A 22,321-nucleotide genomic window follows, 5' to 3' on the forward strand; every position below is an offset into this window, starting at 1 on the left:
ACTTATGTGTGTGGGTGTAGGTATGAGCATGAAAACAGCATGGTTGTTTTTCACCACCTGTGCGCAACCTAACACACACACAAACACACACGCACATATTAACTGTATATATGATGATTTCGGGTGTGCAAGTACAGTACAGTGACAGTACAGTACAGTACAGTAGAGGGTACAGTAGAGGGACCGGCACACAGTAACTCTGTCATTTCTCAACCGTTTCGGACACGGACCGGCACGTCGGAACAGGATTCTCTTCTCCATGGTCACAGCTGGACGCAAATTGTGATTGGCCGGAATGAGATTGATACACACTTCACACACCTCACACTTCTTAATTGTCATCTCTTTCCATGGGGATATCTATGTTATTTTATTCGTTGCTGTTGGTTAGTCATGGCTGCCAGTTCCCACCTGACGTTGTGTGGTAGTCCAGACCATTCCAGACCGTACTGATTAACAGCTAGCTTACATAACGTCTTCAGACTAGGACTTAAATCTAGAATGTACAGGTCATCAGGTTTGCTGTCTGCTCCAAAGACAATGATACGGTCTCCCACCATGCAGCAGCACATCGTATATGGGCGATGTGGGCCTTCCCCCTTGGACTCAACCTTCGTACAGGAGTTGAATTCTGGGTTGAATTTCCACGGATCACTTACATTCTTGTACAAAACGTGGCCACCAAATATGTACAGCTCTCCATTGTAGAAAATGGCTGAATGACCATTGTGTCTTTCAAGAATCTGTACTGGAGGAATTATCAGCCAGTGGTTGTTCTCTGTGTGGAACACTCTGATTGCACCGTTGCATCGTGTGTGTCCCCAGCCCCCAACTATAAACATCTTTGTCCCGATGATGGTGGCAGAGTGACTTGATGAAACAGGCGGCGGTGTGCCACTGGTGTTAATTAAAGTCCAGACCATTGTGACTGTGTCCATCTTGTAGATATCAGAGGGTAATCCTTGTCTGGTCAATGCATTTCCTCCGTGGACGTACATGACCTTCCCCAGGACACATGCTGAGTGGCCACGCCTCGCCGCTGGAACAGTACCAGAAACCTCGGGCTTGAACCATCTGTGGGCGTCGACATCAAAGGCATAAAGCACGTTGCAGCACTCCATTGTTTCGACAGTATAACCTCCCCAGATGTAGACGGTATATTCTATCAGCACAGCTGTATACCTCCGGCGACTGGAGGGACGTTCTCCTTTCGGGGACAATTTTGTCCAGCGCAAAGACACCGTGTTGAAGACGAGGACCTCAGTGTCGCTGTCCTCTCCTCCAAAGGAGTACACCTCGTCCTCCACTGTGACAGCAGCTTGGTATGCACTCCTCATTGGACCTCCGCTCAGATGTACCGTCCAACGAAACATCTCACACACACGTTCAATCAATGTCTCTTAATAATCATGCAAGTATGATTGTTGCTAAATTATGTTTTGTCTCTTTGACAATGCATTTTAAAGGACAGATTACATGGTTGCGATGTCATTGTGCGATGATGTAAGTGGTTATGTGTTTCTTTTACTTATGTTCATCAGCACTATGACGTCACTATCATGATGTAATTTCCATATTTGGACATAGTAGACCTCATTCACATAGCTGTTTGTACATTTCATAGTGTAGAGTTTAGTGTATATTTCCTTGCATACACTGATGTGTATATAAGTCTGACGTGCGATTCATGAACACTCCACTGCAGATTTGTGAATACTTCTTATACAGTACACCAAATCTCTTCACCGAACATAGCTGCTGTGACGCGTTGTGAGAAAGTAGATCTTCTATTTTCAGATAATCTTCCCTCCAGAATAGGGTTCAAGTGATTAATGTAAAAATAAACTAATTATAAAAAATAAAATAAAAATTGGCCCCTTTCTTTTCAATTTACAATGTAGGCATTTAGCAGACGCTCTTAACTCATTTACTGCCAAGCTTTGACGACTTTTGTCGGCCGTGGGTCGCAATTTTGGACACCACTGTAAATTGTATATATCAGCACATTATTCACTAATTTAGACTTTGTTGTGTGGCAGTGTCTTTTTTGTTGTTGAAAATATGCCCTTTTCTTTTTTTACTATAGGCCTACTGCTATAAGCAATAATATGTCCACATTTTAATGACCTTTTTTTTTTTCTTTTTTTGGTATTCAGACAGCCAGCAATGAGTAAAAGACTCCCCCAAAAATGTAGTTTCTGTGACACATTCTGCATTCAAAGATGTTCCTAGAAGCTTTGTCATTGGTTGAAAAAAACCCGGTCGAAATGACTAACCAATCAGGACGTAGACAGGCAAATCGACCAATGACAAAGCTTCTAGGAAAATCTTTGAATGCAGATTGTGGCCCCTAGATGTGTCACTTGGGAGCGTTTTACCCATTGCTGGCTGTCTGAATAAATAAAAAAAGGTCATTAAAATGTTTGACATATTATTGCTTATAGCAGCTTTTAGTGAATTGGTTGTTTTGGGGCATGAAGCCAACCTAAACCTTCACTGAGTTACACACTTTCTTTGTGTCATAAATATTTTGCCGCTAAGGTGACATCCTGGAAAAAATGCTCATAAACAGACCTCAAGGTAAGGGTTTTTCACTGGAAGAAGTAGAAGCCTCTTTTGACCGATGGATTTCTTAAACATTTTTGGTAGGCATTTCACCACCTGTGGTATTTCGACCAGATGTGTTCTTGGGTGCTTTTCCGGCATGCTGCACAGCTTCACAAATAATTCTTATGAAAGAGCTTGCTGATAGGTACACCGCCGCAAAACGCTTCAGTGTTAATTTAACCCATTTAGACCTGAGGACGCATCTGTGTCGCCGTATGGCTTTTAACCACTTTAACCATTATTTTATACTTTAGCTATTGAAAAATAGCAGATCTACAAGCTCTACAAGGAGATGTTCTATTTTTGAATATGTATTCGTCCACAGCGGACGTTTTTAGCTCAGATATTTGCTTCTGGGGGGGGGGGGCGGGGGGGTCCCTGGAACAACATATTTTCATATATTTTTTACATAGTTCCAACACTATTATTGGTCCGACAGTCATTAGACCGACAGCCTACCTCAAACCCTAACCTAACCATAACCGCAAGCACGGGAGCAGCGCATGTTCGAGTGCTAGTACGACCGCTGTTCCCGCATGTCGGACTAATGCTCCGTCGGAATTACCATCGGATCCCGACGGCCAATTACATGTAATTCTTGGGGGTTCTTGACATGAAACAGTTTGAGAACCACTGCTATAGAAACATAGGTTTTTCAGGAAGCCGTCATGATTTCGAAGACATTTTTTAGAACGAGGTCCTCCTCGGGTCTTAATGCATTAACTCTTTGACGGTGTGGAAATAGACCTGTGCGTGGGTACAGTCTTCCGGAAACAGAGAAGTATACACACTGCTGGGAAGCTGCTTCCAGAGGAGACAGCCCACCTTTCAGCTCTTTATCATGATAATGAGACTGTGGTCTGAGGTCAAAACACGCACGCACGCACCGTGACGCACGCACGCGCACACACACACACAAGACAGATGCTGTGGACATAAAATGCACTGGTGTCAGGGTCTAAATGCTGAAGACACACAACATCTGTTGCTTTTCTTTTGGAATTCTCACCATCAGCAGAAAACACATCCTCCTCCAGTCCTCCACCAGGCGCGCACCTGCATGCGTGTGCGCACGTGTGTGTGTGCGCACGTGTGTGTGCACGCACACACACACGCGCACGCACACGCACACACACACACACACACACGCACACGTACACGCACACGCACACGCACACACACACACACACACGCAAACACATACACACACACACACTTTCTTTACTTACCAAAAACCTGTGGAGTCCCGTGCTTCCGCCGTTGGCGACGAAGATGCCAGAGTTGTGCGAGAAGCTGAGCTTCTCGGCCGTGCGCTGAAACGTGGTCCTCTCGGCCTCGCCGCAGTCCATGTAGAGACGCACCTCGTCATACTCCACGGCCACCTGGCGGGAACGCGTTGGTTCGTTACAAAAAACACCGCCTAGGCCTCACAGTTCTTTTGATGTCAATGACCCCCAAGTCAATGTACATTATTTGGCCATAGGCCACATTTCAAGATAATGTATTTCTTTTTACGAAAGAAGAAAGCGGCGATCGGAGCACTAAAAAATGAGGAGAGGGTGGTTAAAAATCAAGGTACTTTATTTAGATTACTTTATTACTTTATTACTTTAAAATAAGCGACTCCAAAAGAGTCTTCATCAGGGCAAGTATAAGACTTTTTATCCATTTTTTAAACATTTTTGAGTGCTCAGATCGCCAGCCTTTTTCTTTAGTAGTCCAGTCCCACTGATCTTTGAAGCACCAATCTACTTTACTTCTAAGCGTTTTGCACCTCCATCGAGCACCTGTCCTAATGTATTTTCTGTTTACAGATCTACTGTAGTGGCGACCCACTTTGAGAACCACTGCACTACACTAGGCACCGTTTGCTATTTACAGTATACTAACATCTACTGTCCTCCAACCCACCCATCAAACTGTAACAAGTGATGCTACCTGGGGTGTAACTGTTACTGTAATTACACTACTTTTGTCGGTAACGAGTAAGTAACGACACTACTCCTCCAAATTGAGTAATCACACTACAGTTACTGGTTGCTTTAGTTACTAGTTACTTGCGTCCTGCTGCTGCTTTCAGCGCCCCCCGCCGCGAGTGGAGTTTGATTGTTTGTTTTATTCCTTCACTTGTTCAACAACCTGGTATTAAAGAGCATAAAGAAAGATCTTGTGTATGTCCTCCTTATTAGGATTATAAAGATTTGTTAAGGGGCAAATTATGTGACTGCATCTCATTTTATGAAGTAACGCAAAAGTAATGTAACGAGTAGTGTAACTAGTTACTTTCTCCAGGGCGTAATCAAGTAATGTAAGGCATTACTTTTTTCAAAAGTAATGTGTAATGTGTAGTGTATTACTTTTTTGAGTAACGGACCCCAACTCTGTACCTGGCAGCCCACAGCGTATGTCCGACCAGTGAACCATGAAACAAAACCTTACGTTTCACTTGAATGCAGAACAGAATATAATTAATATCTCTTTCCTGAGACCACCAACAAGCCCTGCCTCAAAATACAGACACACACACACACGCGCTACTGTTGTTTTTGACAGAAATGTCGTATTTAGTCAGACTTTTGAATAATTTTAATTTAGTTTTAGTCACATTTTTGTCACCTGGAATGTTTTAGTCGACTAAATAGCCTAAGATTTTAGTCGACTAAAATGTATTTTGGCATTTTTATTTCTTGACGAAATTGTCAACATATTTAGTCGTAGTTTTAATCAGCATGGCTTAGTTTTTATTCCGTTTTCCTCTGTGACAAAAAGTAGTCGACGAACATGTTTCGTCGACGAAATCAACACTAGCGTGCGCGCGCACACACACACACACACACACAACGCGCACACATCCTGCTTACTGTGAAGCGCGTCCACTGGTCAGTCATGTCCGGGACGGTGAAGGCAGCGGCCTTGTGGCTGTGTGAGCTCTGCTGGCGGTCTGTGTAGTACAGCAGGATGCTCTGCAGACCCCCCTGGACGGGCGTCAGAGCCAAGCCCAGCTCCACCACCTTCTGACGGGCATCCGTGATGGCAAAGAGCACCCCTCCTCTCGGGGTGCTGGGGCGAACCTATATAGGCAGAGACACAAACAGGCAAGTTCAAGTTCATTGAAACACTTTGTGCGCTTGTAGATTTTTCGGAGTGCAACCAAACATATAAAATGACTTGACTCTTTTAGTTCTCTTGTCCACTAGTCCCTCCCCAACATTTTAGTCTAGTTTTTAACTTCGTTGTCACGTTACAGTTGCATTTTGACAGCACGGTTTTATTTTGTTTTAGTCATGGTCTTTTGAATACAATTTAATTTAGTCATATTTTGGTCATCTGAAATGCTTTAGCGTTAGTCTGGTTTTAGTCGACTAAATGCTGTAATGTTTTAGACGGCTAAATCTACAGTTGATTTTGTTGACTAAAATGTCTTTTGGCAGGCCTTGATGGCGGCGTAATGCCCGATTTTACACTTGGTTGCACTCTGAAAATGGCAGATCTACAAGCTCGCAACGCCGCGTGCGCTGTGAGCTTGTAAATTGCCTTCCGTCTAGTAAAAGTTACTGGTTCTGTTCAGAATGTATTGGCCCCCGTCTTTCCACAAAATAATAGAAAATGCTCCATAGCGGGCTCGAACCCGGCTCGAAAAGCTTGATCGATAAGGTGCTCGTTTTCAATACAAAATGTACGATCTCCATCCCTAATCATTACAACACTATCTAATATCTCTCTATCTCACTCACACGTATCAAACACCGATCAATCAAATGTTTGGTCGTTTTTTAGGCCACCACAATGCTTTTCCAATGGGAGTCACATGGTTTGACCAAACATTTGTGTTTGATTGCTGATTGCTGGTGGTGTTCTGCCCCTCCCCCCATCAAACAAAAATGTTTGGTCAAATCATGTGACTCCCATTGGAAAAGCATTGTGGTGGCCTAAAAACCCCCCCCAAAAAAACGACCAAACATTTGCTTGATTAGTGTTCGATACGCGTGAATGAGGCTTCGTACACACCTACACAACAAATGTTCGGTCCGTGTGTGATGTCTGATTGCCGTTTGATTGCTGCTCCAATTCATTTTCAATGAGAGTCACATGGTTTGACCAAACATTTTTGTTTGATGAGGGGGGAGCAATCAGCAATCAGCAATCAAACACAAATGTTTGATCAAACCATGTGACTCCCATTGGAAAAGCATTGTGGTGGTCCAAAAAAACAAAAAAACGACCAAACATTGCTTGATTGGTGTTTGGTACGTGTGAATGAGGCCTGAGGCCTCGCCTAATAAGATCGCATCTCGTTCTATCTTACCGTGACGATGATGGCAAAGTCCCGATAGAAGGGGTCCGGCACAAAGGTTCTGGTGAGGCGGCCGATGTTGGTTTCGGGTCCAAAGCTGTAGGCCGGGAAGCCCTCGTAGCCGGGGGTGAAGGAGACGGAGGGGGGGAGGGGCACGCCGATCAGCTCCGTGAGGTCCAAGTGACCACCTGAAGCCCGTTCTGTGGACACACACACACACACACGCAGAGCAGTGTTAATTTTGTTGACTGAGACTAAAGTCGACTAAGGTTTTTTTTTTTACTTCTCCTAAGGTGGGGGCAGTGCACCAAAGCATTATGGTCATTGTAGTAATCCAGCAATCAAGTCAAACCCTATAGTCAAAACACACAAAAATTCTGAAAAATTCCAGAAAAAATATTTTTCTGGCCATATAGATCGTCGCAGTCCCGCCCCCTTTCATGACAACACCAGGCCCAGGAAATAATTGCCAATGCATTTTTCCCATAGACATTTCAAAAAGTATTTATTTAAAGAACTTTTAAGCGTCGTACGAAGCCAACTCGAGTCGTGACAAAATGACAACAAACACAATATTTTGGACCAAACAAATAATTACAAAGAAGAAAAACAACAAAAAAAAGTGTTGTAACCTGCCGTTTTTCTTCTTCTTTCTAATTCTTTGTTTGGCCCAAAACATTGTGTTTATTGTCATGATTTGTCACAACAAGAGTTGGCGTTTGTCCACGGCGTAAACGTCTTTAAATAAATACTTTTTGAAAAGTCTATGAGGAAAATGAACAGGGAATTATTTTCTTCCGGGTCTCTCGCGGGGGGTGGGACTGCGACGCTCTATAGGGTGCAAATTTCTAATTGTGCTACTTTTTATCTACTACAAGTACTATTAACATTGAGTGACTGGAGTTTCTTGGAGCGGTGAAATGTCCCTTTAACATTCAGACAGTGGCAGGATGCACTGACAGACAGGCACACCGAAGAGTCCAAATAACACTTGGGGATGTCGCTGTGTAGTATACCATTATGTTACAGAAGGGAACCTCAATGGTGAATTTAATTTGACTTGATTTAAGCCAGACTGGCTACGCCCCGCTGCCCCTGGCCTCGAACAGACATAATCCTCAATGAACAAGACACTGCTCTGCAATTAGTGTGGGTGATTAGGATGAGTGTGTCCGTGTGTGTGTGTGTGTGTGTGTGTGTGTGTGTGTGTGTGTGTGTGTGTGTGCGTGCGTGCGTGCGTGCGTGCGTGCGTGCGTGCGTGCGTGCGTGTGTGTGTTGGGGGAGGGGGGTTTGGGGGTGTAAAGATGGCTCCACATTCACTCTGCTCCCCCCACTATGGAGCCTGTCTCCCGTAGCGACACACTCTCACCTCGACATTCCTCCTAGGCTTATACCGCTAGGATGTATGTCTCAACGCAAAGACACACACACACACCACGTACACACACACGCACACACACACATGCACACACAAAGACATTGCTGTATGCATTCGTATACTGGCTAGTGGAAGCACAGCTGCATGACATCAAATCAATACCACCATGATTTAAAACCCTTGTCTCGATTACGATCAATGAGCGATTTCTCACACTTTTGTGATTTTTACACACACACACACACACACACACACACACACACACACACACACACACACACACACACACACACACACACACACACACACACACACACACACACACACACACACACACACACACACACACACACACACACACACACACAGATTATCTTGTACAGACTAGTATTTCAGACCAGACAAAAATGCGGGGGTCTCTAATTCAACAGCCTGACCAACTGGAAACATAACAGATTAAAGACTGTGTGTGTGTGTGTGTCTCTGTGTGTGTGTGTGTGTGTGTGTGTGTGTGTGTGTGTGTGTGTGTGTGTGTGTGTGTGTGTGTGTGTGTGTGTGTGTATCGTCTGCCTTTTCATACATCACGAATGGAGTTCTGCGTCCAAACATTTGAGGCTGTAGTGTGAGCACAGCTGGCGAGGTGGATATTCAACACGTAACGCACACAACGCACACAATGCACGCGCACACACAATGCACGCGCACACACAATGCACGCGCACACACAATGCACGCGCACACACAATGCATGCGCACACACACACACAATGCACGCACACACGCACGCACTCAACGCAACGCACACAATGCACACACTCAACGCACGCAACGCACACAATGCACACACTCAAACGCACACAACGCACACACTCAAAATGCACGCACTCAACACACACAACGCACACACTCAACACACGCACGCAACGCACTCAACGCACACAATGCAGGCACTCAACGCACGCACGCAACGCACTCAACGCACACAACGCAGGCACGCACTCAACGCACGCATGCAACGCAATGCAACGCAACGCACGCACTCAACACATGCTTGCAGCGCACACAATGCACGCACTCAACGCACGCACGGAACTCATATAATGCACGCACTCAACGCACACAACGCAACGCACGCATTCAACGCATGCCCACACGCAACGCACGCACTCAACGCACGCACACACTCAACGCACGCAACTCACGGACGCACATATACATGAGGAAACCCTAAATCTAAAGCCACCCGAGCCCATCCAGATGTACAGAGTTGTTAGTGCTCTGTAATGAGTGAAGACAACAGACAACTTCACTGCTCTGGGAAAGCTTGACTTACATGTTTACATGTGTAAACATGTTTACATGTGTAAACATGTACCTATTGTTGGAAAATGGTAACCTAAGTTGCTTATTTTTTCGAAAGCACCTGAAGGCACAGAGAGAGAGAGAGAGAAAACAGTGGGAGACCAAGGAGACAATTGATAATTACACACACACACACACACACACACACACACACACACACACACACACACACACACACACACACACACACACACACACACATATATATAAATTACTTATTTTACTGAGTTTACTGTCTCTATTGGTTTGTCTATTTGATTGATTGATTGATTGATTGATTGATTGATTGATTGATTGATGTCTAGCTTGAGCTATGTAAATAGATGAATAACTAGATAAAGTGCCCCTCGGGGCACAGGTCTCCACCAGGCCAGGTCATTTGTGGCCTCCTGGTGGCGCTATAATAGGCCAATGTGAAAAGGGTGCCATTTCTTCTTACGCCTTGGATGGCAATTAGGCATTTTCTTCCACCTGTTGGTGGCGCTATAACATGCCAATGTGAAAAGGGTGGGATATATTTCTCAGCCTAGTAGGAAAGTCTGTGAAAGATTTCACGTAAATTGCACGCTGCGTTCACAATTTGAGGCTTTTTGTTCAATCCTGCAAACGTTGAAAGCCAATTAGGATGGAATATGAAATATTCCGTCTTGAACACATGACAATAGAGATACTGTGTAACAATTTGCGGGATTTTTGGACAGAATCTGGAGGAGAAATATCAAAAAATGTGTTTTACAAAAGTCGGCCTGCTGGTGGCGCTATAAAAGGCCGTTCTGGAAGATTTGGGGCGGAGGTTCATCGTTGGCATCCAGGGAGTGTGTGTGCAAAATTTGGCATTGACTGGGTTTAACGGTGCCGGAGATTAGCTGGTAACAGACGCACACACGCACACGCACACACTCACGGACGGAGTGCAAAACGTACTCTCTCCCCATGCCTTCGGCCTGGTGGAGACAAAAATTACACCCAAGTCGATATGACGATAAGTCTCTTATCATCATACATCATCTCATTCTGGCCAATTACAATTTGCGTCCTCACTTTTGTCTTCAATGTTTGTGTTTACATACTTTTGTCTTCAATGTTTGAAGCTCAAAGCTGGACATAGGAGCTGCTAGTGCCCCTCAAAAATGTGTTTACATCATTTATTTAGATGTCCATCAGTAGGACTTTCATGTATTTTTTCCAATTACAGTCAAACAGCTAATCAACAAAATAATTCAGGCAGCCAGTCAAATCAGCTAAAACAATTTCGTTTTACTTTTATTATCAATTAATGTAGTCAGCTAACCAAGTTAAATGTTTGGTAAGTCAACCGAGCACAAGCCAGTTAGTCATCCAGCCAGTCAAATAATCCCTCATTCATTTTGGTCAATTGTAAAGGATTTATCCATTCTCCATTCTCCAAGCCCCTCCCCTTGGACATAATCCCAGTCATGGTGGCGACAAAGAACCTTGATCAGCTTGCGGTGACTTCTAAACCATTATACTACACTAATACTATCAACCCTGTTGCAAAGCCTTTTAAACCACCTCAACCCTGCAATGCCACGCAAAAAAAGCCCCGTCTCGCTATACGCTCACACACTCTCTGGAGTTCTCAAAGAAAGGTATATAATATGGCTGTGGCACACATCAATGACCCCAAAGTTGCAGAGCTACAGTATTTCTTGACCAAGACAAGCAATAATATATGCTGCAAATGATACCTGGGAGGATGACAATGCATATTTGAGCCATGATCACTGAACTGCAGGGGCTTGAGTGACTGGGAGGACCAATATGGAATGAATGACCCGCCAAGAAAAAAGACCCCACATTATGTAAATATAATGTTAGGACGGGAAATGCAACCCACTCTGAACTAAATATATGTCAGGGACCAGTTTGGAACGGGACACTGAGAACGGAAAGTATATTCTTGCAGCCTCCCATGATTGAAAAAATACTCCTCTCCCGGTCTCCCCCTCCTCTCTCCTTCCTCTCTCCTCTCTCCTTCCTCTCTCCCCCTCCTCTCTCCTTCCTCTCTCCTCTCTCCTTCCTCTCTCCTCTCCTCTCTCCTTCCTCTCTCCTCTCTCCTTCCTCTCTCCTCTCTCCTTCCTCTCTCCTCTCCTCTCTCCTTCCTCTCTAACAGTGGTTCCCAAACTTCTCAGCCTGTGACCCAAAAGAGAGATTAGATGTTTGCCCGGGACCCAAACTGGTGAAAATATCAGATCTACAAGCTCACAACTCTGTGAGCCAACTCGGCTATTTTCACTATTTCTTAAAACATTTGCTTTCTAATTAATGGAATTTCTTTGACTTTTTTTCATGACTTCTTCATGAAATTACTGGGGACATTTAGTTTTGAATTCATGAAAATTGTTTTTTTTTTTTTAAATAAATAAATAAATATAGGGACCCATAAAAATTGGTCCGTGACCCAACCTTGGGGTCCCGACCCACTGTTTTGGGAAACAGTGCTCTACATTAACATGGGGGGGGGGGGGGTGAAACTCACCATTCTTCCAGCGTTTCAGGGGTTTGTTCCTGGCCCTGCTGGCCTTGCCATGGTCCTGCAGGGAGGTCGTTGGGCCGTCAAAATAACCCCCAGAGGGGAGAGGCTCTGACCCTGCATGAGGCTCTGGCTGGAGGGTGCTGTGACCCGGGTGGGGTGCAGCACCGAGGCTGGGGGTGGTAGTAGTAGTAGTAGTGGTAGGGGCCGCCGGAACAGAGCCGGCACCGGTACCATTCTGAGTACCGTTGGCCTCCTCTGCCGCCACTGTCCCCTCCGCCACTGTCCCTGCGAGGGGATCCGGGGAGGAGGTGAAGAATGTAGAGGTGGAGGAGGACGACGTAGGAGCAACGGAGGTGGGAGAGGAGGAGGAGGTGGTGGTCCTGGGTTTGGGACCCCCCAGGATGGTCCACCACCACTGGGCCCGCACCACCACCACGGCCCCGGGGGAAAGTAACAAGAGGAGGAGGACGAGGAGGGACACGCGAAAGGCCTCCATCCTCCTGTCTTTTGACGCGGATGTGTGTGTGCGTATGTACTAACTGTATGTACACACACGCTCACGCATACACACAGAGTGATAGACTGACACGCTATGTACTAACCACCGTGGCAGACACACGCAAATATCAACACGCGGGCTATGCCTACAAAATTCGACACACATACACATATAGAAGAATATTCCACCTCTGTTCAGTGCACAGTCTGCACACAGCTTACAGGCATGAGATGCACGCGCATGCGTGCACATATGCACACAAATACACACACACTCTCTCACACACACACACACACACACACACACACACACGTGCAAAAGTCCCACAGAGTGCCGTAAGAGAGGATATTCCAGTAATCCAAGGATTCCAATATAGAAGAGAAAATAAGGGAACCACAAACCCCTTCCTCTCTCTCTCTCTGTCTCTCTCTGTCTCTCTCCCTCCCCCCTATCTCTCTCTCTGTCTCTCTGTGTGATTGTCCTGTCCTGACAGCAACCCTAAATATCAATATGTGCTTTTGTTCTGTCCTCTTGCACTTGCCCTGTTATTCTCCTCTCCTTGTCATCTCTCTCTCTCTCTCTCTCTCTCTCTCTCCCCCTCTGTTTGTAACTCCCTCGTGTGTGTCTCTCTCTCTCTCTCTCTCTCTGTCTCTCTCTCTCTCTCTCCCTCTGTTTGTAACTCCCTCGTGTGTGTCTCTCTCTCTGTCGTCACCCCAGCCTACACTATGTAATTATTGACTTGCCCTCCTCCAGCATTCTACAACACAGCAGACTTGACTCTCTCGCTCTCTCTCTCTCTCTCTCTCTCTCTCTCTCTCTCTCTCTCTCTCTCTCTCTCTCTCTCTCTCTCTCTCTCTCTCTCCCTCTCTCTCTCCCTCTCTCTCTCCCTCTCTCTCTCTCTCAACCTTGCTCAGACAGGCAGATTAGAGAGTTCTCTCCTCCCTCTCTTCTGTGATGGGCCGCGAGTCATTGTGGCCAATTGAGTCCCCCTCAGCCCCTCTCTGCAGCTCCCAAAAGCCGACAAGTGGGCAACGAGTGGCCCCTCAGCTCTCAAGCCCACCAACACACACTATAGTTAATGCACAGACATACAGTGCTGAGGCCCTCCTCAGTCAGCCAGTGTGAAAACCAACCCCATGCATGATGTACAGCAATGGTTTTCAACCCTTTTCGTATCAAGGTCCATTATTTATTCTGCAATTGAGCCACGGACCACCATTTGATGACATTTAACCTCTCAAGACGCTGTATTGTGGTACCATTAATTAGGAGAGATAAGGGGCAAACGTTGAGCAAAATACAAATCTTTCTATATTTCTGGAATTGTGTAGACTTGTTGTAAATTAAGTGATGCAGATGTTTAACAATAATTTAACTCTTGAGAGAGTAAAATGACCCTTACGGGTCCATTTGGTTTCATTTTATACTACTCTAAAAAGATCTCCAACTCTCCAACTCCAACTCTCCATCATTTAGCTGGGGACCCCCTGGAACCCCCTCAAGGACCACCGGTGGCCCCCGGACCACCGGTTGAAAACCACTCGTGTACAGTATACAGTCTCGTTTGGCTGCTTTAAGTGTGTTTCACAGGTTTTGCCGTGTCATTTCCTCCCTCGTGTCATGTATACTATCATTCTCCATTATGTATAATCTTGTGGCATTTTTCTTTCGAGAAACACCACAAAACCAGCCTAAAAAAGACAAAACCGGCTATCACCTCTGTTCCAAATACAGCCTCCATTCTGAAGCTCGATTATACTATACTTGAACTAAGAAAAGCAGTGGTGGAAAGTAACTAAGTACATTTACTTAAGTACAATTTTGAGGTATTTGTACTTTACTTGAGTATTTCCAATTTCCTTTACTTTATTCATTCTACTCCACTACATTTCGCATAGCATAGCAGATCTACAAGCTCACTGTGCGTCGCGTCGCATGGGACATTCTGCATTGTGAGTACTTTTTACTTTTGGTACACTTTGATGCCAATACTTTTGTACATTTACTCAAGTACATTTCGAATCACAAACTTTTACCTCTAAAGGAGTCGTTCTACAACACCCAAATTCCAACCACTGCTAAAAAAGAGACAGGACAAGGGAGAAGTCCTGGCCACCCTTTGGGTGTAGTAGTATGTTTTCTTAATTGAGAGTGACAGCAGGAAAGCTACGATGCTGATCTTACACTACTGTGTGCTTCATTGTGTGGAGTGGATAATGTTACGCTGCACTCCGTGAATGGAAACAAATGTACAGCTTTGCCAGAGCTGCACGTGCAGTGCAAATAGAAAAAAATCAGACCCGTCTGAACTGAGTGGTAGTGTAACTCAGCTTCCCTGTACTGGTGATACACTAAAAAACTCAGCTTCCCATCATGCACCTGTGCACAGTGTGAAGCTCAACAGTGCCACTGTCACCTGCTGGTACCCTAGACGGACAGACCTGTCGGTACCCTAAACAGACAGACATAGGGACACACATTGCTGTTCCTCGGAGTGGCTGCACCACTCAGAAACTGTGCGTGTATGAAGCAAGAAGCAACAGAGTGAACCTCTCAGTCACGTGTCATCGTGAACGTGCACAATGATAGTCAACGGACCAGCGCGTTCATGTGTTTGGGCCCATGCTGCAATACCAAATTCGGCCACTATGTCCATTTCTCCTCAGGGTTTCCTCCGGGTGCCGTCTCTATTCATATATACTCTAAGGGGGACATACACACAAAGCTAGTACTGTACTTAAGTACAATTTTGAGGTAATTGTACTTTACTGGAGTATTTTCAATTTCCAATACTGGTACTTCTACTTCACTACATCTCAGAGGTAAATTCATTCATTCATTCATTTTCAACCCGAGACAAAAGGCCGGACAGGACCGGACGGGCAGGATGAGAGCAGCTACAGTCCACTGGTCACAGAATAGAGAGAGATGGAGCGAGAGAGATGGAGCGAGAGAGATGGAGCGAGAGAGAGAGAGAGAGAGAGAGAGAGAGAGAGAGAGAGAGACACAGACAGACAGACAGACAGACAGACAGACAGACAGACAGACAGACAGACAGACAGACAGACAGACAGACAGACAGACAGACAGACAGACAGACAGACAGACAGACAGACAGACAGACAGACAGACAGACAGACAGACAGACAGACAGAAAGAAAGAAAGAAAGAAAGAAAGAAAGAAAGCGAAAGAGAGAATGAGAGAAAGAGAGAAAGGGGAGGAAAGGAGACATGAGAAAGGCAGAGAAATAGACTGAAACGGAGCGAGAACAGAAGGGGAGACAAATGCAGTGACGGATATGAGAAGAAGAGTGAGAATGGAGAGAACAGAGACACATAGAGAGAGCAGAGAGATAGAGAAACACAGAGAGAGAGAGAGAGAGGCCCATGGTGACAAAGGAATGACTGTTCTGCTGTGTTGTGTTTGTCTCTTTACAGTAAATATTTTTGCTGAGGTCCAGGATGGGGTTCTTATGTGATGATGAGCAGCAGCTGCTCTGAGCCGAGGGGATCGTTAACAGCATGTCACTCACCGTCAATTAAGTCTGAATGTTCATTTAACCCATTTAGACCTGAGGACCTGATTCAGTACAAATGTCTTCTCAATCCTGACGGTTTTCTGGAAAACCTATGTTTCTATATGTCAGTGGACCCACAGAATGATATGTACTTGGCCGCCGACTCTCATCTGAAAATATGTTGTTCCAAGCACCCCCCCAGAAGCAAAGATATGAGTTAAACAACATTCACTGGGAAAGAATATATATTCAAAGATTTGCACATGTTTTCATGATATTTCAAAAATAGCATATCCACAAGCTTGTAGATCTGCTATTATTCATCACCTTAGGTTTAAAATGACGGTTAAAAGTGGTTAAAAGCTAAGGCAAGGTCTAAATGTCTTAACCCAGACATATCAACAACGAGTTGTCACGGAAGGAAGTCGCAGACGAACTATGTCCGGAGGAGATAAAACAAGGGACGACAGACAACAGCCTCAGCGACAGTGAGTTGTGAACGACACTTAATAGCTGGAATTAATGGGACATTTCACCGCTGGAAGAAACCGCAGTCACTCAATGTTAAAGGAGCATTCAGTGATTTGGGTGATTTGGAAAACCACCCAGTCCGCCCCGGTAACAAAATGTGCACATGCACGCTCTACAGTGGGGGGAAGTGCAACAGGCCAACAGCATGTGCACCAAGGCCCGCCCCCACTCGATCATGATTGGAGGAAGGCCCCTCTCATCCTGATTGGATGAAGGCTTTGCCACCCGCCACCAAAACTGAAACTAGGGTTTTTTCACCCCAGGGGCTCACTGGGGACAGGGAGGAACTCCTTATATGGTCAGCACACTCTATAGTAGGGAGGATTATCCAGAAAAAAAGAAAAAACAAGTGATATTTGAATTAAGTCAAATCACTGAATATACCTTTAATAGCATTCATGGTACATAACAGCTAGATTGCTGAATTCCTACAATGACCACAATGCTTTGGCGCTCCATCTGCCCCTCCTTGTGGAGAGGGGAGAGGCTGCGTGGAGGTGCGACTTGTAGTCCAGGAAGGAAGTGAGACCACATTTGCATGACACATTTTGGTCATGAACATGAGCATCATGACTAAAATATCTAAAAACAGGAAAACATCAAGGAGTGAAGTGGCCGTTTCATTCAGTATTTAAGTCCGACGTCATTTTGTAGTGCTACGTTACGTCCGGGTCCAAGTGGCACCAGCTCCCGTCCGCAGCTCATTGTAAATAGAATATCTAAACGCGTGAATCTTTTTACAATGACGTTATTTTTCAGAAAGGAAGCCATTGAGGATTAAAATGGGTCTTAATGCTTCCAACTCGAGTAGAATTATTAATGTTTTGTACAATTGTCCATGACAAAGAAAATATATGATGTGGAGACCAGGCCCGCGGGAAGTACTTTACACTCGCAGGGGCTGAGCGGGGGTGCGCGCGCATAGCGCGCGCCGCAAAAATGCGCGTGCACGCGCATCATGCACGCGCATTTTAGCGCATTTTCACGCGCAAACGTGGCCTTTACTTTCCCTCTCCACACGCAAGTTATATGAACGAACTGACACAGGCAATTAACCAGGATAAGGTGCCAATACTGTGCTACAGCATATTTATTTATCTTTTTTTTTTCTTCCCCTCCTGTTCGAGGGGGGGCTGTGCCTGGGGGGAGGGGGTGCTACAGCCCCCCCAGCACCCCTACTTCCCTCAGCCATGGTGGAGACGATAAAGACTATTATTATCATTATTATTGAAGGTGGTAACAGTCCATTTGCTCAGTACAATATTTCGGGGGCATATTTAGAATGTGTGCAGGCTTGAGTATGTTGAATCTAGTTTGCAATTAATGAGGATTTAGTTGACACAATGAAATAAAATGGCGATAGTATTCCGTGTGGGGCAGACGGCCTGTCACAGCCAGATTTGGGAGAGCAGCAGCTTTGTTGTTGTGAGGAAAGCGGTAAAATTAGACTTTCGTGGTTGTTTTCGTCTCAGATTTAGTCCGACGGAGCGTCACAGTATAACTCTATGGGGACACAAAAGCGACACAAAAGTAGGACCCGGAAGTATCTCTGGAGGGGGGCGCTCACGTCACGGCTAAAATACTGAATGGCAGCCATTTTGCTGCTACATAGCAGACATCGCCTCCGAAAAAATATTTTTTGCGGGGAAATGTATTCTTAGCCATTAGAAGGTCCATGGAATTGTCTGGGCGTTCTGGACAATAGAGACTCAGCACTATCTCTGTATAATATTCAACCTGTCAGCGTTCATTTGTCTATTTCCCCCGGGAGTGTACAAACGTAACCAACAGTGGACTCTTCTTCTTTTGGTACGACATTTTGTACACTCTCAAGAATTACATCTACACTCAGGACTTCACAGTGCACTCATTAACCCATTAAGGCCTGACATCGAAATTAAAAAAAAAAAAAAAAGTTTTCTAAATCATGACAATTTTCGGAAAGATTTGAGGCACATTTTAACGTTTTTTCAAAAATAGCAGACCTACAAGTTCATAGCGCGCCACCTTGTAGATCTGCTATTTTTAAATAGCTAAATTATAACAATGTTTAAAACACCAAAAGGGGTTCATCATCAACAAAAAATAGCAGACCTACAAGTTCATAGCGCGCCACTCGGTGGCGCGCTATGAGCTTGTAGATCTGCTATTTTTCAATAGCTAAAGCATAACGTAATGCTAACACCAAAAGGGGTTCCCGCCCAAAATGGGTTAAGACATAACTTGAAACGTTTGGTGGGACGTGCACCATAAAGGACCAGTGGAGGTGGGGTGGGAGGTCCTCAAATGGAGCAGATGATGGGTTTAGAGGGGACTAAGTGGAAGATGGGGGTGGAGAGAGAGAGAGAGAGAGAGAGAGAGAGACCCCGAGGGCAGGGGAGGCCTGAGTGATTAGTCATGGATTAAGCAGGGATGGGCATTGGGGCTGTGCATGTCGGAGGGGAAAGTAAACAGGGGCAAGAGGGGGAAACCCTGATGCTCCGTTCCACGGCAGGGCCCGCTACACAACACGCATGTACTGTATGTACACGCGCTCAGAAACGCATGCACGCGCGCACACGCGCATGGTCACACATGTGTGCGTCCGTACAGCATCTCAGTCATACTGAGCCTACAGTATAATAGGGCATTCAATCTCCCGCTCGCTTATTCACGCGCGCGCACGCACGCACGCACGCACGCACGCACGCACGCACGCACGCACGGGAGTGGCTTATTGTCGGTATATCAGCCGGTAACACGCGGGAGTCTGTCCCCGTTACAATGCACTAGGCCCCTGGGAGATGGAGTCTGTCCCCGTTACAATGCACTATAGGCCCCTGGGAGATGGAGTCTGTCCCCGTTACAATGCACTATAGGCCCCTGGGAGATGGAGTCTGTCCCCGTTACAATGCACTATAGGCCCCTGGGAGATGGAGTCTGTCCCCGTTACAATGCACTATAGGCCCCTGGGAGATGGAGTCTGTCCCCGTTACAATGCACTATAGGCCCCTGGGAGATGGAGTCTGTCCCCGTTACAATGCACTATAGGCCCCTGGGAGATGGAGTCTGTCCCCGTTACAATGCACTATAGGCCCCTGGGAGATGGAGTCTGTCCCCGTTACAATGCACTATAGGCCCCTGGGAGATGGAGTCTGTCCCCGTTACAATGCACTATAGGCCCCTGGGAGATGGAGTCTGTCCCCGTTACAATGCACTATAGGCCCCTGGGAGATGGAGTCTGTCCCCGTTACAATGCACTATAGGCCCCTGGGAGATGGAGTCTGTCCCCGTAACCCCGTTACAATGCACTATAGGCCCCTGGGAGATGGAGTCTGTCCCCGTAACCCCGTTACAATGCACTATAGGCCCCTGGGAGATGGAGTCTGTCCCCGTAACCCCGTTACAATGCACTATAGGCCCCTGGGGAAATGGACTGCTGAGGTGGAGCGCCACACCTACCATCAGCTCCCAGTATACTTCCCGCATGACTTGCCGCACCCGAGCCGTGCTACTCATATGCTGAGTTGGCGGTGCCCCGCGAGATCAAACCCATGAACCTGTGATCCAAAGGCGAGAGCTCTAACCGATTGCAGCTACCCGGATACAAATCACTCTAACCATGTATAATTATGACCTCTCAATCTCCTACCCACTGAAGAACCATTGGTAGCCCTTTAGTGAGTCCTCATCACAACATGATTGCTGTTATGCTGCGTTCAAACTGGCAGCTACAAAAAGCTACCGTTCATTTTCAGTGTAAGCAAGCCATCGACATGAAGATACAAAGACACATCCATACATTTGTACACCAGCTGCTACAAAAGCTACAATAGCAACAAAGCTACAAAGACACAAATATGCTGTGTAGCTTTTATATATCTGCCAGTGTGAACGCAGCATTCGCCTTTTTGAATAGTAATAAAGGTGTAAATTAGGGCCAGACACTTTGTGTAGTTTGAAATGACAAATGGATAATGTACTTTTTAGCTAACTTGTTTTTCATGCTGGATGTAATGTATATTTCAAGGCAATAGAGCGTCGCAGTCCCGCCCCCTACCATGGACCAGGAAATGATTCTCCGTTCATTTTCCTCATAGACATTTCAGAAAGTATTTATTTAAAGACGTTTACGCCGCGGACAAAGCCAACTCGAGTCGTGACAAATCATGACAACAAACACAATTTTTGGGGCCGAAAAAAATATTAGAAAGAAGAAAAAAACGGCAGGTTACAACACTTTTTTTGTTGTTTTTCTTCTTTGTAATTATTTGTTTGGTCCAAAATATTGTTTGTGTTGTCATGAGTTGTCACGACTCGAGTTGGCTTTGTCCGCGGCGTAACCGTCTTTAAATAAATACTTTTCGAAATGGCTATGGGAAAAATGCATTGGGATTCATTTCCTGGTCCATGGTAGGGGGCGGGACTGCGACGCTCAATAGCCAACGTTATACAAGTGAGAGTTGTGCTTGTTATGTACCAACTTTAGCAGCAAAGTGTAGGCGAAGAAAATAAATCCCAGATGCCTTCAAGGATATTTATAATAGGCTATATCGGCTCAAATAGGCAGGACCATTAATGAGAATAGATCTAAAATATGAGCAGTGGGCATGCCAGGAAATCTAAATGAAATGGAAGGGGGTGAGGCAAGGGAAACGACAACAAATGGCTTTTGAAACAACAATTATGGTTCCAACATCAATAACAAAGTGGACTGGTTCATTCATGTAAGTCAAGATATCTACATGCTAATCCAAATTCTCATGACACCTTTTCAAAAAACATTTTTTCTGTTACATGGGGGGGGGGGGGGGGGGGGGGGGGACCCCATTATGGCGCCTGGAGTTGTGGAATAGACAGGGGGAGAGGTGAAGGGGTTACTGGCCTTCACCCTTCCCTTCTCTCTCACTTCCCACTCTACCTAGTAACCATCCCTACGATAAACCCTAATTGGTTTACTGTCAGGACCAATCGCACGATGAATGCTATCAATACATACGAACAAACGACAGGACAGGAATTTACAAGACCTGTAAACACCAAGTGGTGGAAAAAAGTACTCAAATGGGTTCCTTAAGTAAATGTATCAATACTGCAACGTAGAACTATACTCGGTTACAAGTAAAAGGTCCGGAATTCAAAATGTACTTGAGTGAAAGATACAAAAAGATTGGCATCAAAATGTCCCGTTTCAAATTTTCAAATGTATATAAACCTTGTGTAGGTCGGCTATTTTCAAATGGGCTGAAGCGTTTTGTAATAATAATCAACATCTACAAAGTAACTAAGGTTTTCAAATACATGTAGTGGAGTAAAAGTACAATATTTGCCTCTGCAAGTAGTAGTAAAAGTAAAAAAGTACTGGAAATCGGAAATACGACTACCTCAGAACTGTACTTAAGTAGGCCTACTTGAGTAAATTCACTTAGTTACTTTCCACCACTGGTAAACACACATTTCTGGTAAACACAGAATCACATTCAAGCAGTTTCATGTTTTCATCTTAGTGTTTTTTTTTATATATATTTATCGCATGTACTCTACAGCCGGTGTGCATACGCTTGATGTAATCATTTATATTTCAAGGGAATGCAATGCCGGGAAAATGACAATTTAAAACATCCCAGACAAGGCTTCGTCAAACCTATATCCAGCC

General features: G+C 45.3%; 1 protein-coding gene across 1 annotated transcript in view; it reads right to left on the reverse strand.

Moving 5' to 3' along the window:
- The window catches only part of col15a1b (collagen, type XV, alpha 1b), a gene marked incomplete at its 5' end in the record, with an annotated part of 81,564 nt that overhangs the window by 42,863 nt on the left and 16,380 nt on the right, over positions 1 to 22,321 (reverse strand). Inside the window, 3 exons of the mRNA XM_079530326.1 lie at positions 3,837 to 3,989; positions 5,469 to 5,678; positions 6,914 to 7,101. Coding sequence (XP_079386452.1) covers positions 3,837 to 3,989; positions 5,469 to 5,678; positions 6,914 to 7,101 — 551 coding nt within the window. The remainder of the gene's footprint in view (positions 1 to 3,836; positions 3,990 to 5,468; positions 5,679 to 6,913; positions 7,102 to 22,321) is intronic.

Source organism: Electrona antarctica (assembly GCF_951216825.1).
Source record: "Electrona antarctica genome assembly, chromosome: 19".
In the NCBI taxonomy this organism is placed as follows: Eukaryota; Metazoa; Chordata; class Actinopteri; order Myctophiformes; family Myctophidae; genus Electrona; species Electrona antarctica.